The sequence below is a fragment of the Mercenaria mercenaria genome, chromosome 3, assembly GCF_021730395.1.
Source record: "Mercenaria mercenaria strain notata chromosome 3, MADL_Memer_1, whole genome shotgun sequence".
NCBI classification, from domain to species: Eukaryota; Metazoa; Mollusca; class Bivalvia; order Venerida; family Veneridae; genus Mercenaria; species Mercenaria mercenaria.
The window spans coordinates 39677365-39702159 of record NC_069363.1 but is presented as its reverse complement, the minus strand read 5'-3'; the positions used below and the strand labels follow the sequence as shown (position 1 = coordinate 39702159).

The window sequence follows — 24795 nt, the reverse complement described above, 5'->3', positions numbered from 1 at the left end:
GATAAGACTGTCTAGAAACTATTAGAACATGTTTAATTGATTCGTTTCAAGTGAAAAATATACAGCAACATCTAAAGCATGTTTTACAGAAACATTTAACATACACATTGAAACTAGTGTTACGGTTATAACCTGGTTGTATCATTCTAATTATTCACTCAATGCCATGACATCAGTTGTGGTGCAAGAGATTGCAGTAGAAGCCAGTAACACTTACCAAGACCATGCAAAAAAAAGCCGCCAAACCAAATAACGCCCATATTTCACTGATGCTGGCAAAATATGGAAAAGAGATTTTTTACTTTTTAAATTACATAAACGTCACTGCATTTTTATATTAGGATTTTTGAGATATTGTTTGAAAAATTTAATAAATGTCATTAAACTAGTGTTAGTGCATAATGGTCATTCAGTCAAACACAAAAGTGCACGTTACGCAGAAGAGTATTAGTAAGGTTATCCGTTGCTTGCAATAATAGCTAAGTTCCAAATGGATGCTCCTTCTACCTAGGACATGCTCTATATACATCTACATAGCAGGGAACAGTAAACTTATTCACAGCAAGGTCAGTAATTGCCGAGTACGTCGCAGCAACACCAGCTGTCACTCCTATCAGCATTATCTCATATAACAGTACCTTAGTATGGAGTGGAACAAATCTGAAAAAAATAGCATATTAAAAGTTAAGTTATTACCTGGAGCTTTGGTAGTGTGGTTAAATGGTAAAAGTCATTCATATTTAATTACTGGCAACTTGTAGCCTTTCCTATACAGTATTTCAGTGGTGTAAATTTAGTGGTATCTACATCATAAGTCTGAGGTAATAATGACTTTCCTCAGACCTCTGATTTGGATGCCATTTGCGTACTCTACTTCTTCAAATTCAAAATGGCCCATATATTAGCGCCTTAGTATCTGCGTTTTAGTCCGATCAATTCGTAACAGGAAATGCCAAAATTCTTAATAAAATAGGAAAAGCATCAAATATGGCACATATGTTTAGCAGACTGTTTGCTCGTTGTCGGTTTGTTTGACAGTTGGTCGGTAGACCATTTAGTTTCTGACCAATAACTATAGAATTCTTAGCCTACAAATGCCCAAACTTCCTACGATGATTGCCTGTGGTCAGTAAATGACTTCTGTTGTTTTGGGGGACAGCAGGTCAAAGGATAAGGTCAGAGTAACCTCAAGACCGAAAAAGTTTTCTGCTCAACAATCAAAGAACGCTTTGGCTATCAATCTTCTTGGGACTACTGCATGTACTTCGAAGATGATTCTTATGTTTATTAGGCCGTACAAGATAATACCCACTTGCCTCCGACAGGCCATATATGGTTGGCATATGTGTTTTACAAACAGCTCTTGTTTTCGAAAAATGGCGGAAATTTACAAAGGAAAATATCCCACCAAATCGTTTTGCGATGATAATTTATAGTTCATTGCGGTATATTGTTAATTTAAAATGTTCCTGTTATCACCCTCGGAGTCCTTTTAAATGATGTGTAACATCAATCTTATTGAAGAGAAATATGAAAAACCTTGTGTTCGAAACATAGAAGATCAAATAGTAATTAGGTCATTTTAAAAGCAATAAATTATCAAATCTGAATCTTTCTATAATATGTAACGCCAATATCTCAAATGCCTTTTTGAGGCCTCTTTAGCCGAATTGTGAAGGTCGCTGTCTTGCCCTCATCGTTATGGGTTCGAAACCTTGCTTAGGATGTGGAATTCTTCGTGTGAAGAAGCCATCCAGTTGGCTTAAGCGAGGGGTCTGTGATTTTACACAGGTACCCGCCCGAGTTCCTCTATCAAATTCTGGAAAGTCTACAATGACCTTAAATGTGTTGGCGTGACTCTAAACACGACCTTTTAACTATAAGTTATTACACTATTTCTAAGGCCTTCAAAAGACTGATATCTCCTAAAATTAGATTTTTAACAATTAATTCAGTGTTTGATTTTTCTACTTACATTTCTTCACTTTCTGCATTGCCCTTGCACAATTTAAGGTAGAATAACGGTGGACAGAGAAAGGCAAGTATTGATATTGTCGAACCACCAACCAAAGAGAGTATAGACGAGAAGTGAGGTACCGATTCTACTATCAATAACACTGCTAACATTGTCAGTGTTCGGGATACAATTCTTTTCCATGTAAAGTCTGAAAATAAAATCAGTGTAATAAATTTCACGCAAGATCATCCTCTTAATTTGAATATTTATTATTGCATATATTGACAGAAATGTATAATTTTCATCGGAATTACATCTTCGAAATTATTCATGTTAATACAATACGAGCTCTGTTGAATGTGATTCGTTACCCAGCTGTTATGATCCTTGATGTTTAGGCAAATGGTTTCAAATGGCCTGGGCAGACGAAAACTGAAAGATCTATTATGGAGTGGTTTCCTCTTACAGTAAAGAGATCATTAAGATTTTTATCAGGATTTCGAACAATTATTATTTTTTTCTTTCTCAACGTTTTAACTGGGCTAATATGGGTGATAAGAAAAACGATATAGAAAAGAAGAAAACAATATTTGATTTTCTTTGTAACGGTCATGTGATTTTCATGGTCACATTTTTCTTACGACGAAAGTGATTAATATAGCGCTAGGTGGGATAATCACTGCGGTGAGTTTGAAAAATCTTTGTTGCGACAATCAAAGAAAATTTTATAGTTAACATGGAAATAGAGCTATAATTTACAGAAATACATTTGATTTCAAATTTAACGTAATACTATATTTGAACATGATAACTATAAAAAAACATATCGGTCTCATAGTTCTGCAATGGAAACAAGCAGATGAAGAAAACCTGAAAGTATCCCTTCTGATGAACGTAAACGTAAAGGTGCAATGACCTTGAGGACGAATATCATATTGCCATGGAATGTTAAGATTTCTTAGTTCTACTACAACAGCATATCAAAACTATTTCTGGCACCTATGGCACGCCAATTGTCCATTAATTACGTGAACCCAGTCGAAAACTAAGATTAACGATCGATAAACCAGGTTTTTCGAACGTAAATTCAGGTTTTTCGAATACTAACCTATATTTTCGAGAGTAAACCATAGTTAACGCTCGTAAAACGTAGGTTCACGCTTGTAAACCCGAGTTCACGGTCGTAAACATAGGTTCACGTTCGTAAACTATGGTTTACGAGCGTGAACCAGAGTTCACGAGCGTAAACATAGGATAACGACCGTAAACATAGGATAACGATCAATCGAGAAATCTAGTTTATCAAACGTAAACCATGGTTTACGGTCGATATATTAGGATTATAAAATCAACTATGAATTTCGGGCGTGAACATGGGTTTACGGCCGTGAACCTCTGTTTACGATCGTGAACCATACTTTACGGACGTGAACCTATCTTTACCGACGTGAACCTATCTTTACGAACATGAACCTATGTCTACGACCGTGAACTTGGGTATACGACCGTGAAGTTAGGTTTAAGTTCGATAAACAAGGTTTCTCGAACAAAACTATGATTTTCGGTTGTAAACATAGGTTCACGCTCGTAAACTATGGTTCACGCCTGTAAACACAGGTTCTTGCTCAATCGAGAAACCTAGTTTTTACAGTTACTTAAAAGCGATAACATTAATGATTACATATTTATTTCCATTTATGTAGGGATAATACACGTTTTTTTGTGTATTAACGTCTGCAGAAGCCCGCGGGATTGTTTGTGACCGAGACCGAAGGTCGAGGTCACAAACATATCCCAAGGGCTTCTGCAGGCGTTAATACACAAAACAAACGTGTATTGTCGCTATTCTTGCATAAAAAAACATTACACGACGACTAAATGCATTGTTTTCATATGTGATGACTTGACGATTCCGGTACATTTTTTACTTACCATTCTTGTTGTTCTTGGAAACGGTAAACATGTTTTAAATATCCATAACAGGGGCACACATAACAACAAAACTACTAAAAGCGTGATTTGAAGGTTTTTGAGCATCTTATTTTTATTTTTAGTTATTACAAACGTTACATTACACATAATTTTGCATATAACTTAAAAATTTGATAAACAGGAACACAATTATTTTAAGAATAACAATTTTACATTCGAATTATTTTGAGTACGAAGCTAGTGACTAGCTTTCGAGGTTTATTATATGAATTCTGCGAACAATCAGGTAAAGACAAACAGACTGATACTAACAAAAATCATTAATATAATACCTAAAAACGGACAATAGCACAAGTTACACGCGATACTTATTTATTCACAGTTATTTACAATAACTGAACAGACGCTTTGTAAAGGGAGTAAACTCTAAGAGAAGCTAGAGCGTACATTGATGGGGGCAGTACGTTTGGGGTTGGAAACTAATACAGCTAAACATACTATGGATTACATTGTATCTACAATGCTACAAGAAGAGGTTATTATGGAAGAAACAAGATGCAGATGCCAAATATCAGTCTGCGCAGAAATACATATATACGTCCCTGGCAAAGCATTTCAAAAATAAAAATCATGTATTAACAGCACGTGAATTGCCTTGTTTGCACACGATTTTTCTCCCGTTTATACATGGGCGGATCCAGTGAAAAAAGTAGTTTTTATGCAAGAATATATACAAAACTATTGAATTAAGAAACAATACAGATAGGATCTAAAAGTATGAAGACGAGCATTTGTGAAGTACTTTAAAGCTGTTGACTTAAAATTTACATGTTTATTATCTATTTTTTGTATGATATCAATGCATTCAACACTAGCTTTTGTTAAAAAAACTATTCAAACTCTACTTGACTCAGTACAATGTAGTGCTATCTCTCCCGCTAAAAGGATTTATTAAAAAGTGAAAGTAATATATTGTATATGATGCTATGCCCCATGACCCTTGTGAGGTTTATTGCATAATAAAACTGTTCATAGTACGTGGAATTGACAAAATACAAATAATAGCTTGCTGAAACTCACGCTCAGGGATATTTATGACATGCTCAAGTTGTTGTGATACTGGATTAATAACTATTACAATGCCAAATAATAGATGTGCTGTCATCAGAATGGAAACTATGGTGGTTGCAGGTCCACCGGGTACTGTGCTCAGAATGTTAGCTTCGATCTTTTCACCATATACGACGTACGTTGCTATGGAACACGGCATATATACCACAAAAACAACTGAAATGCAAAATTCAGAAAACTTCAGACTTTTAAAAGACAAGCGTACGTATCAGCTTCTTTTCTGCATATTCAGACAAGTGTATGTATGTTATATGCTGAAGAATTTTCTAGATAGCGGATAAAACATGCTTGGTTACATATCGGGATCAGTACTAGAAGAAAAATAGCTTGAAAAACAGGCAATTCGGTATCATGCAAAATATGTTATGTTGTGTGAGAATTCATAAAGTATGTATACTAAGAGACAAGTAAATGGTAGCCCTTGTGTTTACTTAAGTATCCAAGTGCCAGTGCACTGCCAAATTTCTTTGGATTTGCCATGTCAGACTGAAATGTTGGAAAGGCTGGATGTCCGTTATAGGCAAAACAAATGGTTCCGTATGCCGTGAAGAAAGATATGATGTCCACGTGCGTGTGTTTTACTTCACTTATGTTGATTTCTGTGCTGTAATGGATCACTGCACCTAACAGTATAAAGCTTGCAGTTGACGTAGCTAGTGTAGCTGCTGCCGCTATACCCCTGTAACGAGATAACAGATTAAAGTAAAAAGTACAAATTTAGCAGTGAAACCATATCTCTAACATGATTTTTCTGTCAGTTAAATAAAAAGGAGGTTAAGCGTTGTAAATCGTGAGATTAACAACGGCTGATGGGCGGACCCGTGAACAAAGAGGTTAATTGGCACATGATGCACTTGGATACTTTTTATCTTAATCTTCCAAAGAACAGGTTGGAATGAAAATAAACTAGGCCTTCTTGTGGTTTATCAGATCATTTACCACAGTTCATCATTCAGATATTTGGAAACGTAACCAGTCGGGCTTACGCCCTTGTGATGCATTTACTGCGCATCTGAACTCTGACCCGTGGAAAGTCAAACAATAAAATAGAAAAGAAAAATTAAAAAAAAAACCAAGCGGAGGCCTTAACTATTTGATAAATCTAACATATTTCAGTTTTGATCTGTTAAATATGGAAACAAGTCAAGCGTTGTATATCTTGCGATAAACAACGGTTGACGCGCGGACCGGTGGGAGAACATTATGACGTCATTAAGACCCAATATCGTATCATAACATTTACTACTCTATGATTTTCTATATGAGACTTGATGCTATTTTTATGGTGTTTAGTAAACGTAAACACCATAAAAATATACCATTTGTATTACCATTTGTTGTTATCATTAATCTTATTAAATTAATACTGAACTTAGTTCTTAGTGAATTGCAAACTCACCAGAAGTCTTTTGGTGTACCTAGCCAAGTGAAAGGCGTCATTACTCCCCATATAATAAGTGAAATGTAACAGCACGAAAATTTGCTATCCGCTGGAAGTAGCTTTACTATATTCTCAGCAGCCAGTAATATATAGACAATTGTAGTCCCAAACATCGTGAAGTTGATGGAGAAAGACACTATTGCACTGAAACAATATGCCATTCAATGTAAAAAATATCGAAGTTTGGAACATAATCAGAGTATGCTTCAATATGACAAACGAAACAAATTAGACATGCATGCACGTGCAAGTCTATTACTTGAACAACCGTTGATAAATGTACTTTGAGCAGTTGAGCGCGCTAGTTGGACAATACAATGCGAACAGTACGCGTGGATGTGGCGATTATTATAGAGTTTACACTTGCATACAATAAAATTCTTTGATATTGAAATAAAAATTATTGTTGAAATTTTTTATAAATTTTACACGATACTTGAATTCACATGAAAAGCAATAAAACATTTCAAACGCAGCAGAGGGGAATGCAGCAAGTTTCGTGTCGCAATTTGAATGCCCGTCCAGATTTATCTCTCATGCTAAACAAACATAACACCTCACATAAGGAATAATTTTGAACATTTAAAAACATAAACCCATACCTGCCCCATTTTCCGTATGCCTCGTTTCCTATGGCAGGGTAAGGATAGCGAACTTTTCCATTCTTAAATTCTGGATGTCTCTCCCTTACTATAGTCCAACACTTGCCTAAGATATCACCGGTATATGCAGAAACAAAGCAACACAAGAAGACCAGAAGAAATCCAATCCAACCTAAAAAAACACGTTTAGATATACTTCTAAATTAAAACCACAGCAAAACCAACATTTCTTACAGATGTATCAGACCATTTTTATTTGAATGTACAAGGGCACGTTATTAGTATATTTTAAGTGGATATGCCATGTTTTTACGGTGCTGTGCATTTGTGTATGAGACAGGGTGCCATTCTTCTATAACATCTATCTAGGTATGTCTACCTGAATCATGCCTTACGTACCAGAGTCATCAATTGCTTTAGGTAAAGTTAGGAAACCAGAACCGGCAATGACTCCAACTACGAACACACACGTTGTAAGAACGTTCAGGCCTCCTTCAGTGTTCTAAAATAAAATGATATATTTAAATGTTTAACTGAAGAAATAATTTAAGACAAAACTTCATGTATTAAAAAATTTCATCGTGTATTAAAACTGCAGTAAACATATATCTGCATTATATTCTATTTCATTTGACTTTCAGATTATATTATATGATTAAAAGATATTAATTAGAGATGGACTAGAAAATGGTGGCTTTTAACGCCCAACAGTGATAATGAATTTGTCCGCATACATCTCGTGAAAGGTTTCTGAAATGCTTTAACCCTTACCATGCTGGACACGACCTCTGCGACCAATGAAGATCATGATCAGCCTGCACATGCGTGCAGTCTGATCATGATCTGTACTGTTCGCCATTCAGTCTGTATCTGTTTGGTGTGCACCCCTTTTAACAGTTAATGGTACTGTCCAAAATGAAAGATGGACAAGTTCATTATAGAAATTTATCAGGTTATCAGGATAAGGGTTATCCAAATAAAAATTCTGTATCCGGGATCGGCAGGAGTGATGTTATTCTGATGTAAATCAGTGTTTTATGGATCTGCATATCAGTTACAAGACTGGTGACTCTTTTAAAATGGTAGCCAATATATCTTACCAACAGAAAATTATCAGTCTTCTTCTCAGTTTGCTAGTTCTTTGCTTTGTTGTTGTATTTAATGTTGCTTTTCGGGATTTCAGGACAAAACAGAATGTACTCAAGCTGATTTATTGCTACATTTCAAAGTGCTACTCGCATCTGCCTAACTTCACTTACCTTTTCAGTTATTTCATTAAGTGAAACTCCATCGTCAAATTTACTGTAACGTACAGTTTCCATGGATACAGACAGTATTCGACTTTCTCAAAAGATTTCTGAAGCTAAATAGAAAGTAAAAAATGAGCATGTATGCCATCATATGTATCTTTACTTATATTTTAATTTCTCGTATTTACAATTCTACAAAATATTGTTAAGATTTAAATAACTAGAAATCAAATAATGACCATATACCTGTATCGGTATCCTCTCATTTGAACATTCCGGGATATGTTTAAACTATTTAGATGTTAAAATAACACTTTTTTCTCTGATAAACTATTTCAAACAATAACATTTAAAATTTTTTATCTTTTATCATAACATAAATGAGTACCCATCAATGAACTACAAGTAGTACTGATAGTATATGTATATATCTTGATGAGCTGCTTAAAGCGGCATGCCTCCAGATCGTTCGACAACAACAAAAATATTTTTTTTAGATATCTGGAAATAAATGCTATATTTCTTAAGAAGGCTTTAAAACTTAATTACTGACAAACCTTATGTTACGGAAACACATGAGAATTTGCTGTTTTTTACTACTTTTTACGATGAAAATCGAAAAGCGTTTGTCACGCTTTTACTCCAGGTAAACTGTCTCGATTATAAATATCTATATTTAGAAGTCATTATTCACTATTTCAGCTATAGCGCTATTGGTTACGAAGACGGGAAAATGTCTTTATTGCCGCGGCGGTCCGGTGTTCGATTCCTGACGCGGTCATCTTTTTTTCCTGATTTGGAATTTTTTAAATATTTTAGAAACAAAAATTCATGTTCTAATTTTCATAATATGACCAAAACTTCAATTTGAAAGAAAGATTATTTTTTAACCAAATCTGGAGGCATGCTGCTTTAAAATAACGAGTTAACAAAGACGTTACATATGTATATTAAATTTATATCACTGCATAAAAGTTCGGCAAAATAAAAAGAACACAGAATGGCCTATTTTAATTAATAAAATGTTCTTCATCTCGTAAAATCTTGTAGGGTGTCGTCATTTTATCTCAATTTGCACTATGATATATCAGCAGTTATATTTGATATCAGATAGTTTGTCACAATGACATCGTAACATATTACGTTAGGCCAAATATAGGCCAAATATTTTAATACACGATGTTGTATTTGTATTTTGTTTTACATATTCAACATCGTTGTCGTGAACACCAGGTGTTACTGTGTTCACAATGTTGTAAAATTACTCATATTTCTTCATCAAGCATCATCATACATGATTTCCTAGTTAGGCTAAACATGAATGAAACTGAAACTGAAACTGAATAATTTGATTAATTACCTATTTCTATACAGTGACATATTCAATGGCGCTGGCGCTGTACATAATAATAATAACAGTAATAAAAACGACAATTTTAATAATAACAATCATAACAGCCTTATTCAAACAAAAAGTCATGACCGCACCACCCTCCCTGAGATTATTCTACCCCTATTGCGAATACAAGTGCCTAATGCCTTACATGGTACGCCCAGACGGGCTGCATATAGAGGTTAAACACGCCCCCAACCCACCCCCGCGGGTAATGGTGCCATCACAGAACATTTGCAAAAAGAAAGAAATTCTACACACTGCCCTACTTGTAATTAATCAAACCTTGAAAATACAAATGTTGACATGTAAAACCTTTTACAAAAATCTAAAAACTATCAGCTGATGCTATCGCATAGAAAACAATTGTCAAACAAATTTAAAACAATGACACGAAGTCTCTGAAATACAGTGTCTTAAGATCTTTTTTTGAATGTGTCAAGTGATTTACTGTTGCGTATAGTTCCAACGGCAGCTCATTCACAGTTTTGGACCGATAGTACAGGAACTTCTATCATTGAATGTTTTGCACATGTTGTATGGAACAACATAACGACATTCAAAATTTTCTGACGATCTCAAACCTTGTCTTCTAGGAGTATACTGTGTAAGCAATTCTGTTTAATACATTGGTGTTCTGCCAATGTGACAGCTATACATGAAAGGAAGTGTCTTGAACTCAATCCTTGCTTTCACCGGCAAGCAATGTAGTCATACAATGTTTGTTTAGAACTGTCAAATTTCCTCCTGTTAAGGACAAGTTTTGTGCATATGTTTTGAATGCGTTGCATCTTACGCACCTCACCTTTAGCTGCTACACCATACAGTATGACATTGCAGTAATCCAGATGTGAAACAAGTCAAATGGTTTATCGCGGCCAGAAATTTGTACAAACCGGACAGAAGTTGCGAAATTGTCATTTGTGCAGGAAAGAAGCGTTTACCATAATGTCCAGTACTGGACAGGTATAGTGACCATGCACGGACACAGCCAATTTTCTCAGAGGGGTTCCGATCCCCTGCCCCCCCCCCCCCCCCCCCCCCCCCCCCCCCCCCCTTCGGAAATATTGAAATTTAGCACTTCATTTTTTGCATTCTGGCGCAGTTTTATGGACTAACCTGTTAAATTTGGGAAAAATGATAAAATCAAGCTTTCTTGAAGGTAAAATTCTTAGTTTCTTTTAGATAAATAATATGAATTATGTCGGGGTCGTATGTAGCAGCAGCCGCATATACTTTACATGCAGTCCTAATGTTGCCTTTTTCGAAAAACATTTTCTTTCCTTCTTGTCTTCTTTCCTTTTTTAAAGATTTTCCAGAGGGGTCTGTAAATCGGGTGAAGTAAGCGCTCTATGTATGCGTCTACATTGATTAAACTGGGCGAGTCTACTTACTTATTACTTGAGGATGAAAACAAAAACGTGTTTTTTAAATGTTGCTCTTAATCAAGGGTGGCGGTTGAACTACTAAAAGTACAATAACAGTTAATTCACAACAAATCGTACGGTATGTTTTATAATCAGAAGAAGCTATTCGTATTTACGCTTATGAGACCTGTTTCACCCACAAGTAAAGAATTCACAGGTCCATCATGAAATATTTTCCCTAGCACGTATATACTTGTCCTATTCAAAATGATCGCGGCCTCGTCGGCCGCGATTAATAACTAGGGACAAAACTAAGATTTCAGTGGCTGCTTTTGTTAAATATTTTCGGATGTTCTTAATTCGTAGGTAATTCAACATGGCTGTACGACATTTGCGATTTACATGATCTTTAAAGATCAAGGTTTCGTCAAGATCTAATTGTACTTTCACGTTTGATATCATCACCAGCAATTATAATCGAATTTGTAAAACATTTGTTCAATTGAGGTCTGCTACCAAACATGTTTTTTTCAGTTACTGAAGTGCTCATTTTCAGTTTGTTTCTATTCATCCAGTCATTGATTATAACTGCGCACCGTTAAAGGTCTCCGATCGCTTGTGATTCTAGGGAAACAGATATGGGACGAATGCTTTTATTTGCTATATGATCATCAGCAAAACCGTAGACTGATATGGATTTTGGAATGGCATCAAAAAGAATTCCAGCATAGGTGAGATACAACCACGGACCAAGGCAAACTACCTTCGGGCACACTGCATTCAAGACGGCGGTCTGATGAATATATATTGTTTATATTAATCTTACAAGTACGAGGCCTTAACTAGGAGTCTACCCATTGAAGAGCTGTTTCAAAGACACTATACTGCACTTTTAGGACATCTGTAAGAATGTCGTGGTCGACAGTGTCAAATGCCGCACTCAAGTCAATGGCAGTAAGGGCCGTGACTTCCTTTTCCTCCATACCACTTAGAAGATCATTAACCAACCGAAGCAGCGCAGATTCACAAGAGTGGTATCTCCTATATGCCGACTGGTTCTTAGGCAAAATACTGTTTTGATTTACATGTTTGTTTAATCTGTAAAGAACAGCTTTCTCAATAAGTTTTGAAATGACAAATTACTCACAGGACGATAATTGGAAAGCTCTAGTTCAAGACTTGCTTTTTTAGCAAAGGTCTAACAACTGCTTCTTTGTATTTCACAGGAAAAACACCTTGTTGTAATGAGAGATTCACTAGTTTAGTGATACTAGGGAGAAGTTCATCTACATGTGATTTCAGTATATGTGTTGGCAAAATGATGTGATAGTAACACTTACAGCATTACATATGTTCACCAAAACAAAATGTCAAAAGGCACGATTAAAAACATAATAATTCTACAAGAGCACATATTCATAAAGATTAAGCGTTTCTACCGTGACATGTTTTACCAATGCTTGATGTTGAAATTTATGTTGAATGTCGTCAGAAGAATTTATTTTAATTTGAAAGTCATCTTCGCTTCATAGAAATTAAACACTATTCATTACGGTGTCTAAACTCGTTAAAGTTCTTAGTAAATAACTATTTAGAATTTCCTAAATATAGCTTCTTAATTAATGAGGTTTTTGAAAATTCTCTAAAAAGGATTTGTCCTCAACTTAAACTATAAAGAATTTATGAAAAATATTTCAAAAGGACTAATAGACAAGACGCAACTGTAGCCGTCAAACATAATACATAAATACAGCTACTGGTACAATTTAATCAAAATGTCTAGTAGAAAGCAGCTCGCTCTTTGCAGCTCTGAACTATCAAAACCCGATATATATATCCGAATCATCCGGCAGATTGATGTGAACAAGCACGACTTGGATCAACGTAACATGGAACTGTGAACTTGTTGACAGCTAGATCCGTAATTGCAGAATAAGTAGCCGCTATTCCAGCTACCAAACCAGTAAATGTGATCTCATACATTAGGACCTTGGTGTGGAGAGGTATATATCTGGAATGAGAAAACAAATTTATCTGTGGATTACCTACGGACAAATGATGACATTTGTAACCATGGAGCGATTATTTCATGGATATATGTCTGAAGACGTTGTTTCTTTCTTTGATAACTAAGGATTAATTTTATTCTATCGGTACATACGTATTTGCACTACACTCTGTTACGATTTTCGCAAAGTCTCGTCAAAGTTCTTACTAATATAAAATTCTCAAATGCACGTAAAACTAAGATGAAACATGTTGAGGACACATGTTTTCGATTGAAATTTCTTTCTTCGTAACGATACAGAAAGCATTTATTTTTGTCAGGCATAGAAAACAGTAGTTATCTGCATGTAAACAATGGAAGTGAAATATGAAGACTAACTCACACGGCTTTATGATGCTTGTCTCCCTTGCAGAGTTTGAGGTAGAACAAACATGGACAGATAAATGCCAGGATTGAGATTGTTGAGCCTCCTACCAGAGATAGTATGGAGGAAAAATGAGGTACTGATGCTACAACGAATAAAGCTGCAATCATTGTCAATGTACGAGCTAAAACCCGCTTCCAGGTAAAATCTGAAAATTCAAATCAAGTTATTATGTCACCGTAACATAAAAAATATATTTTAGTTTAAAAACGAAATTGGCATTGCTGAAGAAATTGACGGTTATACATGTGAAAATTGTCACTGCTTTGACTGAGTCTGTTATGAGAGTTTATAAAAAGTGCAACATCCCCCACATCCGCTAGCACTCGTTTAAGCGGAACTTCGTAATAAATGAACGTTGAATAGATTCTAGAATCCCAAAGACCCAGAAATAACTTTAAATACTGAGCTAAGCAGGGTGCGTCTTATCAAAGGAGACACAAATCAAATAAAATACAAAAAAAATCAGTGTTGTGCCTTACATACAAAAGAAACTGGCTCACTTGTGACAATTCCAAACAGGATTGACTGTACAAGCCATAATAATCAGACAAAAAAACAAAAACTGCGTTACAAGATATAGACCGCTAGTTTTTGCAATAGCTTCTACAAAATTGTTACTCTTACACTTCTGGAAACTCTACCAAGAAAGCTAATGAAAGAAAACAGAGAAGTAGTTGAAATTGCCGGGTAATACTAACGTTCAGGAATGTTGAAGAAATGCTCGATCTCCTGAGAGACAGGGTTTACGACAATGACGATACCAAACAGCAGATGAGCGGTCATTAGTAAGGATACTATTGTACTTGTAACACCACTAGGAATAGTATTTATTACATTTGATTGAACCTGTTTTCCATATACAGCGTAAGCGGCCGCCGAAGATGGCATGTACATAAAAAGCACAACTGAAACAATCAAACACACGCTGTAGATTATATATATGAAATGCAATTAGTTTTCCATATATTGTAAATAACGTTCGCGAAATTGATAAATCCGATGCTGATGATCGAAGAATGGTTTCCAACTTCGCTTTATAACCTTGGACCTAGTACATGTACCTAACTAATGATCATGTGTCACATAATAATTTCTAAATCATGTAAATTCGAGGATGTCCTAAGTTTTCTTGTCCGTGTATACATCTCGTAAAAAGAACTGTTTTTAAGTTACCACTTCCACGAAATGAACTTACTTGAATATCCTAAAATGAGAGCACTCCCGAATTTCTTCGGATTTGCCATGTCCGATTGAAAGGTAGGGAACGCTGGATGGCCATTGAATGCAAAGCAAATAGTTCCGTATGCTGTGAAGAAAGAAATGACGTCAATTTTTGTGTGAACAACTTCACTGATGTCAACGTCCCTCCCGTTATATAATACAGAAACAAACAAAATTATGCTTGCTGCAGAGGTAGCCAATGTAGCTGCTGCTGCAATTCCCCTGAAAAAGAAATAAATAAAAGATTTTTTAAAAGTTCATTCGGTCAAATTAAGCAACCATTTTTTTACCACATTGTACAGAAACAAATAGGTCACGACTGAACAATTAGTATAGATATTTAAACGTAAGCAAAACAAGGAAGTGTATAAAAGAACATTTTTTTATGTTAAGCATGAAACACTTAAAAAAATAATGTAATTGTTCATTGTTTTATATATAAATGTATTTAGGATATCAAAACGCCAGGATAAAACACAAAGTTGAAAAATTATGAAAGAAACGACTGGTAAACACTTAACAAATTTTCTGAGGCAAAGCTTGATATTTAACAGATATCGTTAAAATTACTTATGCCAAGTACATACAATTTGGTACACCTTTAGAACAGTATGCTGTAGGTTCAAATATCAGACAGATACTTTCGTGTCAACGATATATTTTGTTTGTTCATGATTTTCTTTCATAATAATGAAGTAGTATCAATTCAATATATTCAATGTTTTCTCTAAAACTGAGGTAATTAATCGTAAAATGAATGATTTATTTTGCTGAAACTTCGTATTTCCAGTACATTAATAAACGATACTGGCTAGGTATCAGCAGAATCTCAAATGAATGTCCTTTCATACTAATTGAATAAGTACTAAAATGCGAAGCGTTCTCAAGCATTTAAACATTTTTGAAACTGACAAAAAAACACAAATGCAAGAATCTTTCTATCACAGGTTAGCTTTTTCTGCTGAAGCATTGAAATTTCTTCTTTCTTTACATATTTTAGACAACGTCAGTTCGACCAACGTATGTCGTCAACGTCAGAATATTAATACACTTAGTGTAATATCAAAAATATGACATGGCGTTATCTCACTACCAAGAAGTCAAATATGTAATAAATAGATATAACTAAGTAGTACATATTTCTCACCAAAAGTCTTTTGGAGTTCCAAGCCACGTAAATGGAGTCATTGCTCCACCAACTATAAGGGCGATGTAGCAGCACGTAAAGACGGTATCCGACGGTAGGAGTTTAACAATGTTTTCAGCGGACAGAAGAATATAGACTACAGTGGTGCCAAACTGAGTAAAATTGATTGAAAATGAGACTACTGATCTGAAACACAACCAGAAAAGAAACCAGTTAGTAACGTACTGCAATATGACGTTATTTACAAAACAAAACGTAGAAAAAAATGGCATCGCTCGAAAATTATCTTTTAAAATCGACAAAGTTTCAAAAAGAGAACTTCTAATTATAGGTAGACTTTATTTTTCTGAAGATGAAGGTCAAATCTGAATGGATACAACTATGTGTTTTCTATTTTATTTGAGACTGTTTGAAAAAAATATAATGAACAAGGCGAACCACATTTCAACATATCTGTCTTGATGTAGTTGTAGAGATCTATAGTCTGACAATATATGATTTTGTTTTGAGATACAGATTTTCATAAATTAACTTTCTTTGTTGCAAGCTACCATAAAATTGTAAGTACATGTATAATGATTAAACATTTAGACCCGAGGGCATTTGTCTTATTTCATTAGTTATTTTCAAATGAATAGTTATTTCAAGTAAGTTCTTTTAAAAAAAAATATTTTATGAAAACGGAATAACGTATTTCAATATTATGCAGAAATACCACTTAGTTTGTCCGTAGCATTTGCAGAAGCCCATGGATTGTATCAAAGCCCTTGTCTTTCGGGCTTGGGCTTCAACGTAATATATGGGTTTCGGTTGATCTTAATACACAAAAGAAATGCATTGTCAATCCTAAATAACAACTTTTAATTAAGAAAACAGTATGATGACACGCAAATAAACAAGATTATAAATTTGATAACATTCCAAGTGAACATAATTTAACTGAAGTACATTATCTATATATAAAGAGGATAGCATACCAATTAAAATATTAATACATGCAATTGTATATAATACCATTTAACTACAAGAGATCATAACATCTTATTTAAGAAGACAATATATTATCTAAGAAGACAGACCGGTTCTAGAACAAGAAAACATTACAATACATATTATGCCCAAATTTCATATTTAAACAACATATGAATAATTACTTCACAATAATCAACATTTTTTGTACATAAATAGAATTACGTGAAAACACAGAGTATACACATTTCCGCTAAAAATGCTTGATGAATTTTTAATAAAATGAACCTTTAGATATGGCATTTAATTTTATGGCAGAGGATTTTCAAGATTAAAATTAACATCTAATGAAACTTTAATAAAAAATGTAATGAAAGATGAGCGTTCGGTAATTGCAATCTAAACGAAGATCTGAGAATGACCCATTCACATTCGTCTTCTGTATATTTTGGATTTCCAATACTGCGTTTTTTATTTTCGCAAATCTGTTTTTATTTGAACCAATCAGACGACTTGTTCGAATGTCAAAGAGTAAGAAAAATAAATGTGCAGTCAATCCAGAGCTCGAACCCGGGACCCCTCGCTTACATAGCAAGTGGCCTACCGACTGAGCTAACCAGCTATCTGACACATTACGACATAAGAATTGTAAATATCAATAATTAAGGCTAACTATAGATTTGCAAAATGTTGTAAGTTAAGCTCTGATTGGCTAGCGAAAAGGTCGTCAGAACGAGGCTATCAATAGCTCGTTCTCAGATCCTAAGCGTAGCATAATAGGAGATGTACTTTAGTCAGATTGTGGTAATTGTAAATGCTTTATTTTGACAGAGATAGAATACGCATTGTTCGAGTTAGCATCTAAACTTGTAGAAACACTGGATAAAAGGACTCACTTTTTCTTTCCAAAATAAGCGTGTAATAGTTTATACAAGGAGTCTGTTAACAGATACATGCGTCGTATTAACTGTGCATATATACAGTCATTGTAAAAGGTATTGCCACTATTGTAATGTTAATGAACAAATACATTACGTTAAAACCATAACGATGCTAACAGTAAACGTTAGAGCAAAGAAAACATATCTTGTCGTATATCAAACACATGCTAATTAAAAATCGTTTGTGTCATAAAATTATCACCTGCCCCATTTTCCAAAAGCTTCTTCTCCAATGGCAGGATACGGATATCTGAGTTGACCTTTCTTGAATTCAGGATGTCTGCCACGTACCATGATCCAACACTTCCCAAGAATGTCACCGGTGTAGGCAGAAACGAAGCAACAAAACAATATCAATACAAAACCAATCCATCCTGTAATAAATATTGCTGTACATGAATACCAACTGAATGTAAGTGAAAAATGTCCTAGTGGGCATGCAGCAACATAATAAACACTTAAAATAGGGCTGTCGTCGTTAATGGTGATATCGAGGTATTGTCGATAATATATATGGATACAGAATATTGGATGTATATGTATAATTGTGTTTACAGTTGCTCCATTTTATCACTATGACATGTACACAAATAAAATAGTTCGTACATGGCTATAATCACTGTGCCCATACCCAGTTAACAGTGAAAATATGATGGGTATTGTGATTTAATCATACAATGAAGACTATCATGTCAGTTTCAGTCATGTTGATCAGACGTTTGACAATTGTCCCTGTTTTACCTCAAATAAGATTCTAGCATTTTTATTGGTTAAAAGGTGGTCACGTGGTGACCTCCTTTATTTCTGTGAATAGATTTTCATGTCGGCCTAGGCTACAAATAAGTGGTCAATAAAAAAATATCAATTATAGGGTTTGTTAGTGACCCTCCACAGAAATATTTGGGTCAATATGATAAATATAGAGATTCAGCTAACGTCTCGCCCCCTTCCCCATCCCCCCGCCCCCGCCATTTATCATACTGACCTCATATATTTCCTTCTAGTGTTACTAACAAACCCAATAATTAATATATTTACACACTGAAAAATGAATGCATGTAAGCATTCTCATTGCCATTGCAAAGAAAGATGAAGCAAAGGTGTGTTCAAAATAGACCAGAAATATCAAACGAACTCAAAGCTATTCTAGCTTGACATTGGCATGTAATATGAACAGATACTTGAAAAAAAACGATATAGACTTACCGGAATCGTCAATGGCCTTCGGTAAGGTCAAAAACCCTGAGCCAGCAATGACACCAACTATAAACACACAAGTTGTTAACACATTCAAACCAGTTGCCGTCTTCTTTGGCTACGAAAGAAAGAATAGAATTAAATATAAACACGCAAAATGACTACCCACACAAAACTTGTCAAGAAACATCTTATAGTCTAGAATTCACTAGAATTCACTGGTGCTGATTTGCTAGTTAATAGTATGGTTAGTCCGTAACAGTCTTTATATTTTGAGATTTCGAGATTTCTGTGCATTTCAATTCTATTTTGCAGAATCCAGATATAAGTAATGAATCAAAATGGCTGCATGGAAAACAACTATCAAAACTGTTTACTTATCAAACGCATTTGAAATTCTGAAAAATGTTATTACCAACCTGCGATTTTTTTCTCAATAACATATAAAATGAATGGTATTGTGTTAGCATTTAAAATGATATCGAGGAAAATCTGTGTTACAAAAAAGGTGGATCGAACAGTACATAGATTTAAGTTATTTTTAAAAGTGTTATACATGTATGTCGTCATATCATTACCGTTTGATCTATAACAGCAATCAAACTCATTTTAAGGCATGAAGGTGGCAATTAGCCGGATATGCCTCCATATCAATATATAGTGCAATTTTCCCGCCTAGTAAAGGCCATTTTCATGCCAGATATAAGCTTTATTGATGCTTGATTGTAAAAAGGAATGTCCGCGGATGATTTTAAGCTACGTTTATGCTTCAAAAGTTGATTTGAAGCTGCCTTGTAAAATGAAAGTGAAAGTAGGATTTCCTGATGTCTACCTACGCAATATAACGTGGTGAGATAACAGAAACAAAGATATGTAACGAAAGCCAATGACTTTTAAAGGATACATTCATCCACAGACATATTATTGTTCTTTATTTGAATAAGCATTTAGCAGTAAGCATTTTGCATATATTGTTTCACTTTTTCCAATTAACAATTAGCATTTATCATTTGGCAATTGCCGTAAGACAGTCAATATTTGACATAAAGTATTTGGCAAATAGCATTGTGCACTAACCTTTTGGCATTAAGCATTGGCAATTAGCATGGCGCACCGGCCTGCAATATACTTAATGCTAAATGTCAAATGTTTATATTCAAATGTGTAAAGCAAAACTGACAACAGTTACTGTTCATTGTGAGTTAAGAATATGCATCTCTTAAATTGAAAGTATCATTATGTTCTGCCAGTCTGAATTGAAACAACAGCATGTTCTACCGATAAGGCATTACTATAATTCGAGCATGATACTGAAATTCTTTACTCTAAAATGCGTAGAAAACAGTTTTTAAAGAGATAAATTTATGTAGTGAAGGCCAATTGCTACGTAACGGGTTTATTTATCTGATGATGTATTCGACTCTTTATCTAAATAAGGACTTAGCAATAAGCATAAATTTGGAAATTATTCCACATTTCACAATTAATTTATATTTTTATTTTATATCATTTATAATTTGAAAACTGACGAGTAACTGTCGATATTTGACATCAAGCTTTTAGCATTAGACATTTTGCAATTAGCATGATGCAAATTCCACAGAGAAAGGGAAGTCGCTACGTCACCTGTCCGTCTGCATTGATCAGTGAAACTGCTTCAGCATCTTTACTGTATCTGATTTCTGACATTGCTGATCCTTACAATCTGGAAAAAAGTTTACGTTTACAATTATAATTATGATTTCACAAATATATTGATTGACTGTAGGGTGATTGCGTCATTGTATGCTATATACAAGTACTTCGCTTTCTTAAACTCCTGTTTGTGATACGTCTTTTGTCTTACTTCCATATCAAATCAATAACAAGATTTAGACGATTTTTATCCAGTTACAAGAGCATAAATTTAGAAAAATGTATTGACTACCTGTCTTTCCGGATACCATTTATTCCCTCAATGCTGAAGTGTACTGCACTTTTTGTATATACATGTAGCTCTGTCACCGCACAAACATTTCATCAAAATCGCGAAATATATTTCATATTCCAGGAAATCAATCGCAAAAAATGAGAAAGAATTAACGAATACGACAGAAACTATAGTATAAAACAATAGCATTTATTTTCCGGATCACATGATGTTTTCAGAACATGAATTTATATTATGTTCTTGATGACATGTATGTGAATTTATAAAGACACGTCTTGATATGTAGTGATATCTGATTAAATCAGTTTAATCACCATTAAGTCAACTTTGGCTTGTTTCTCTATCCTTGATAACCTCGAGATGTATTATACATGTAGGGCACATAAGAAAGTGTTCGGCTTGTTTAACCTTAAAACAAGTTATCTCCCTTCTATAGATATGGACTTGCTCATAATTATCCCTCACCCCACCACAAATACGCCTGGATGTAAAATACGAATGTCTAAACTGGGTAAACATTTCGAATAGTTTCCGCAAATTCTGATTTTTGTACAATAACTGTGTAACTACTCAAAGGAATTAAAAACGTGTCATATTGATCAACGACAATAAGAGGCAGTGCAAATCTCAAAAACAATAACTTTATCCGTCATAATTGTGCCTCCTCCATGAGTGGTGGGGGCATATAGATTTGGTCTTTTCCGTGCAGCCGTCCGTCCGTCCGTCCGAAAAAAGTCTTTGACATACCTAGCTCAAAATGTATGTAATATAAATTGATGAAACCTTGCACGAGTCTTAATCATGACATGAACTTACGCACCTCCTATTTTCATCTGGCTCAACCCCTATTTTTATAGTTACGACCTCTGAAATAGTCAAAAATGCACACCTTGTGACGCGCCTAGCTCAAACTGTATTTCATATAAATTTATGAAACCTTGCACGAGTCTTTATCATGATATAAACTTGCGCACCTCCTATTTTTCGTCTGGCTCCCCCAGCCCCTATTTCCAGAGTTATGGCCCCTGAAATAGTCAAAAATACACATTATCACATTGTGACGCGCCTTGCTCAAAACGTATTTCATATAAACTGATGAAACCTTGCATGAGTCTTTATATGATATAAACTTGCGCACCTCCTATTTTTCGACGGCTCCACCCTCTATTTCCAAAGTTATGGCCTCTGAAATAGTAAAAAATGCACATTTTCACCTAATGACATGAAAAGTATCAAAAAGTATTTGATGTTAATTCATGAAACCTTGCATGAGTCTTTATCATGATGTGACCTTGCACACTTTGCATTCTTCTTAAAATTTTAGCGCTAATTATAGAGTTACGGCCCTTGAAATAGCCAAAATAGTGGATTTTTTGTTAGTGATGCTCATAGCTCAAAAAGTATATGGCCTAGAATAATGAATCCTTTATATAAAATGTTGGTTGAGGCTTTACCCCTTTAAGACTGCAAACATTTGAATTATTGCCCCTTATTTGGGACAAATGTACCAGTGGTGCCACACCCTGTGTCCTACAGACACATTCTAGTTAGTGATTAATATCTCTTTGATTAAGAATATGATAACAGAAGGAATGACTGTCTGCCAGACTGCGTTCTTGTTGAACTTTTCATCTAAACTGACAGGCTTTGTTGTGAATACCTTCAGTTAGTTGAATCTGCTGTCATTTTAAACACTTCTTCATATAAAAGGAAACAAGCATAACTTTATGATACATTGATATGTTGATGAAGTTTATTTCGCAATACAGGTATACTGATTAAAAATAACTTCTACATTGTGATGAAATCACGCTTTGATACCCTTCATAGCGTTAAGGAATGCAGTAAAATACAATATTGTATTACATACAAGTTTATTTAACATACTTGAGAAGTAACTTAAATCGCCAGTTCTCTTTGAATTTAAAATCGTAATGATGATTTATGCATCCGTGTTAAAACTCGGTCAAATATTAATATCAACACACCCACAGAAAACATCACACCATCAGTACCCGTATAACCATCACTGATAGGTTGTACTTCAGTTATATATTGTCTGTTGCATATTACTTTTTTATGCATAGATCTTTATTCATATTCCATAAGTAAGTCATCAACAGAAGGCCGGGGCGCCATGCTAACTGTCTAATGCTGAATGCCAAATAGAAAGTGCCAAATGTGTAAAGTCAAACGATAATTGTCAAATGTTAATTGCGAAATGCAAAATAATAAATGCCAAATGTTTACTGCTGCTAAGTGCTTATAAATTCAAATAAAAAGTTGAATGATGAATGCATTTTTAAAAAGTCATTCGCCTTCATTACATAACTATGTTTCTGTTAAAACCTTTAAAATAATTATAGTGAGCAGCTTCGTTGCCATAGTAGAGCTTGTTATTGCTTCAAACCAGACTGATTTTTCTTTCTTTTCCTGCAAACGGGCTTTGGACAGAGCTATTTTTCTGTCTGAAACTGATTCAAGTACTTGTCTTACCATTGTCCAACAAATGTTTCTCTGTTTCTTACATGTCGTAAGTAATAAAGGCCCATGATTACGGGTCCTGAAGATCAGGTACATTTTGCTGGAATTATTTTGCGATTCTATACACAACAGTCTTGTTCTTGATCGGTATAGCTTTGGGGGTGATGGTTTAAATTCACTACAGTTTTAAACTCGTAATCACATTGATCGCGATCATTAACGAAACTAAAACTGATGTGAACATTATCCGATGTGAAGTGACAGGATATTAACGTTATAGGGTAAATTGAAAATTTGCAGAAAAGAAGAAAAATAGAAAAAGGGCATTTTGTCATCAAAATGACAGAAAAAGTTAATTATGTTATTTAGTTGGTATTATCATGGAGAAGGAATGAGTGAAGTTTTATTCAGCTGTGATGAGTAATAACTGAGAGATGAGCTTGCTGAGAATAGTTAACCAGGTGTCTCCATACGACGCCGACGCCAAAACCAGCGGTACAGCAATAACTCTTAATTCGCCACGGGAAGCTCGGAGGCATTTCCATTAAAGCGAACGTAATGAAAATGCAAAGTCTCAAAAAATCATTTTCAAGCTGTTATAATGCTTGAATTATTATGATGATTACATCTTAAGCTTTTCAATTTATTCAATGAGCGAACTAAAAGTCCCTGGGGTAATTTGGATTTTAATGTGGCTGACTATTTCTCCATATTTATCAAACATTTAATTTTCTTTAAATATTTTTTGCAAATAAACCGATACTAAAGTACAAAGTATGGATTGCCAGTGCAACATCCTAATTGTTAAATTCTAAATGTCAAATAGTTAATGCAAAATGCTATTTGTCAAATGCTTCACGTCAAATATTGAATGTCAAACTGTAATTGTCAAACGACTAATGCTTACTGTTAATAGCGGCGAAATTTGATACAAGAAATTGCTAAGTGCTTATTCAAATAAAAGGCTGAATGTATCAGTAGATGAATGCATCCTTTAAATAGTCATTGATCTTCTTTACAAAATTTTGTAGCCGTTAGAAACTTTGTTCTAAGCATTTGATAATTAACGATTCCATGACCGGCGGGACATGTTATTACTTCAACATTATACGAGTATGGTTCAATAAACTTTGTCGCTAATGGTCTTCCATAGAACCTATTGTACAAAACATCATGGGAGTTCCATTTACTTGATAACGGATTTTCTCAACATACTTTTGATACATCTATTAAATCCAGTTACATTTTGCTAAGTTATCCATACACTCATACACAGTGGCTATATTTCAATTAATTAATGAAACGTGAAGACAAAATACAAATCAGGGATTATATCAAAGCCCCGGTTTCTTTTCGGGTATCTCCAATAGAGATATTTTAATTGTGTCGTATCCATAG

General features: G+C 34.6%; 2 protein-coding genes across 2 annotated transcripts; both read right to left on the bottom strand.

Annotated features, from left to right (window-relative positions):
• Positions 1 to 12: 12 nt before the first annotated feature.
• LOC123525007 (uncharacterized) lies at positions 13 to 9690 on the bottom strand. Its single transcript, XM_053538266.1, has 9 exons — positions 8560 to 9690; positions 8323 to 8426; positions 7463 to 7565; positions 7064 to 7235; positions 6420 to 6605; positions 5452 to 5699; positions 4970 to 5176; positions 1976 to 2165; positions 13 to 660 (listed from the first exon to the last, which is right to left on the bottom strand). The coding sequence occupies exons 2-9, from the start codon at positions 8383 to 8385 to the stop codon at positions 504 to 506; spliced, it is 1326 nt and encodes a 441-aa protein (XP_053394241.1). The 5' UTR covers positions 8386 to 8426; positions 8560 to 9690; the 3' UTR covers positions 13 to 503.
• Positions 9691 to 12451: 2761 nt separating this feature from the next.
• Positions 12452 to 21269, bottom strand: LOC123525011 (uncharacterized). Its single transcript, XM_045303681.2, has 9 exons — positions 20911 to 21269; positions 20610 to 20688; positions 18993 to 19101; positions 17989 to 18160; positions 15877 to 16062; positions 14704 to 14951; positions 14207 to 14413; positions 13464 to 13653; positions 12452 to 13084 (listed from the first exon to the last, which is right to left on the bottom strand). The coding sequence occupies exons 2-9, from the start codon at positions 20670 to 20672 to the stop codon at positions 12916 to 12918; spliced, it is 1344 nt and encodes a 447-aa protein (XP_045159616.2). The 5' UTR covers positions 20673 to 20688; positions 20911 to 21269; the 3' UTR covers positions 12452 to 12915.
• Positions 21270 to 24795: the final 3526 nt, after the last annotated feature.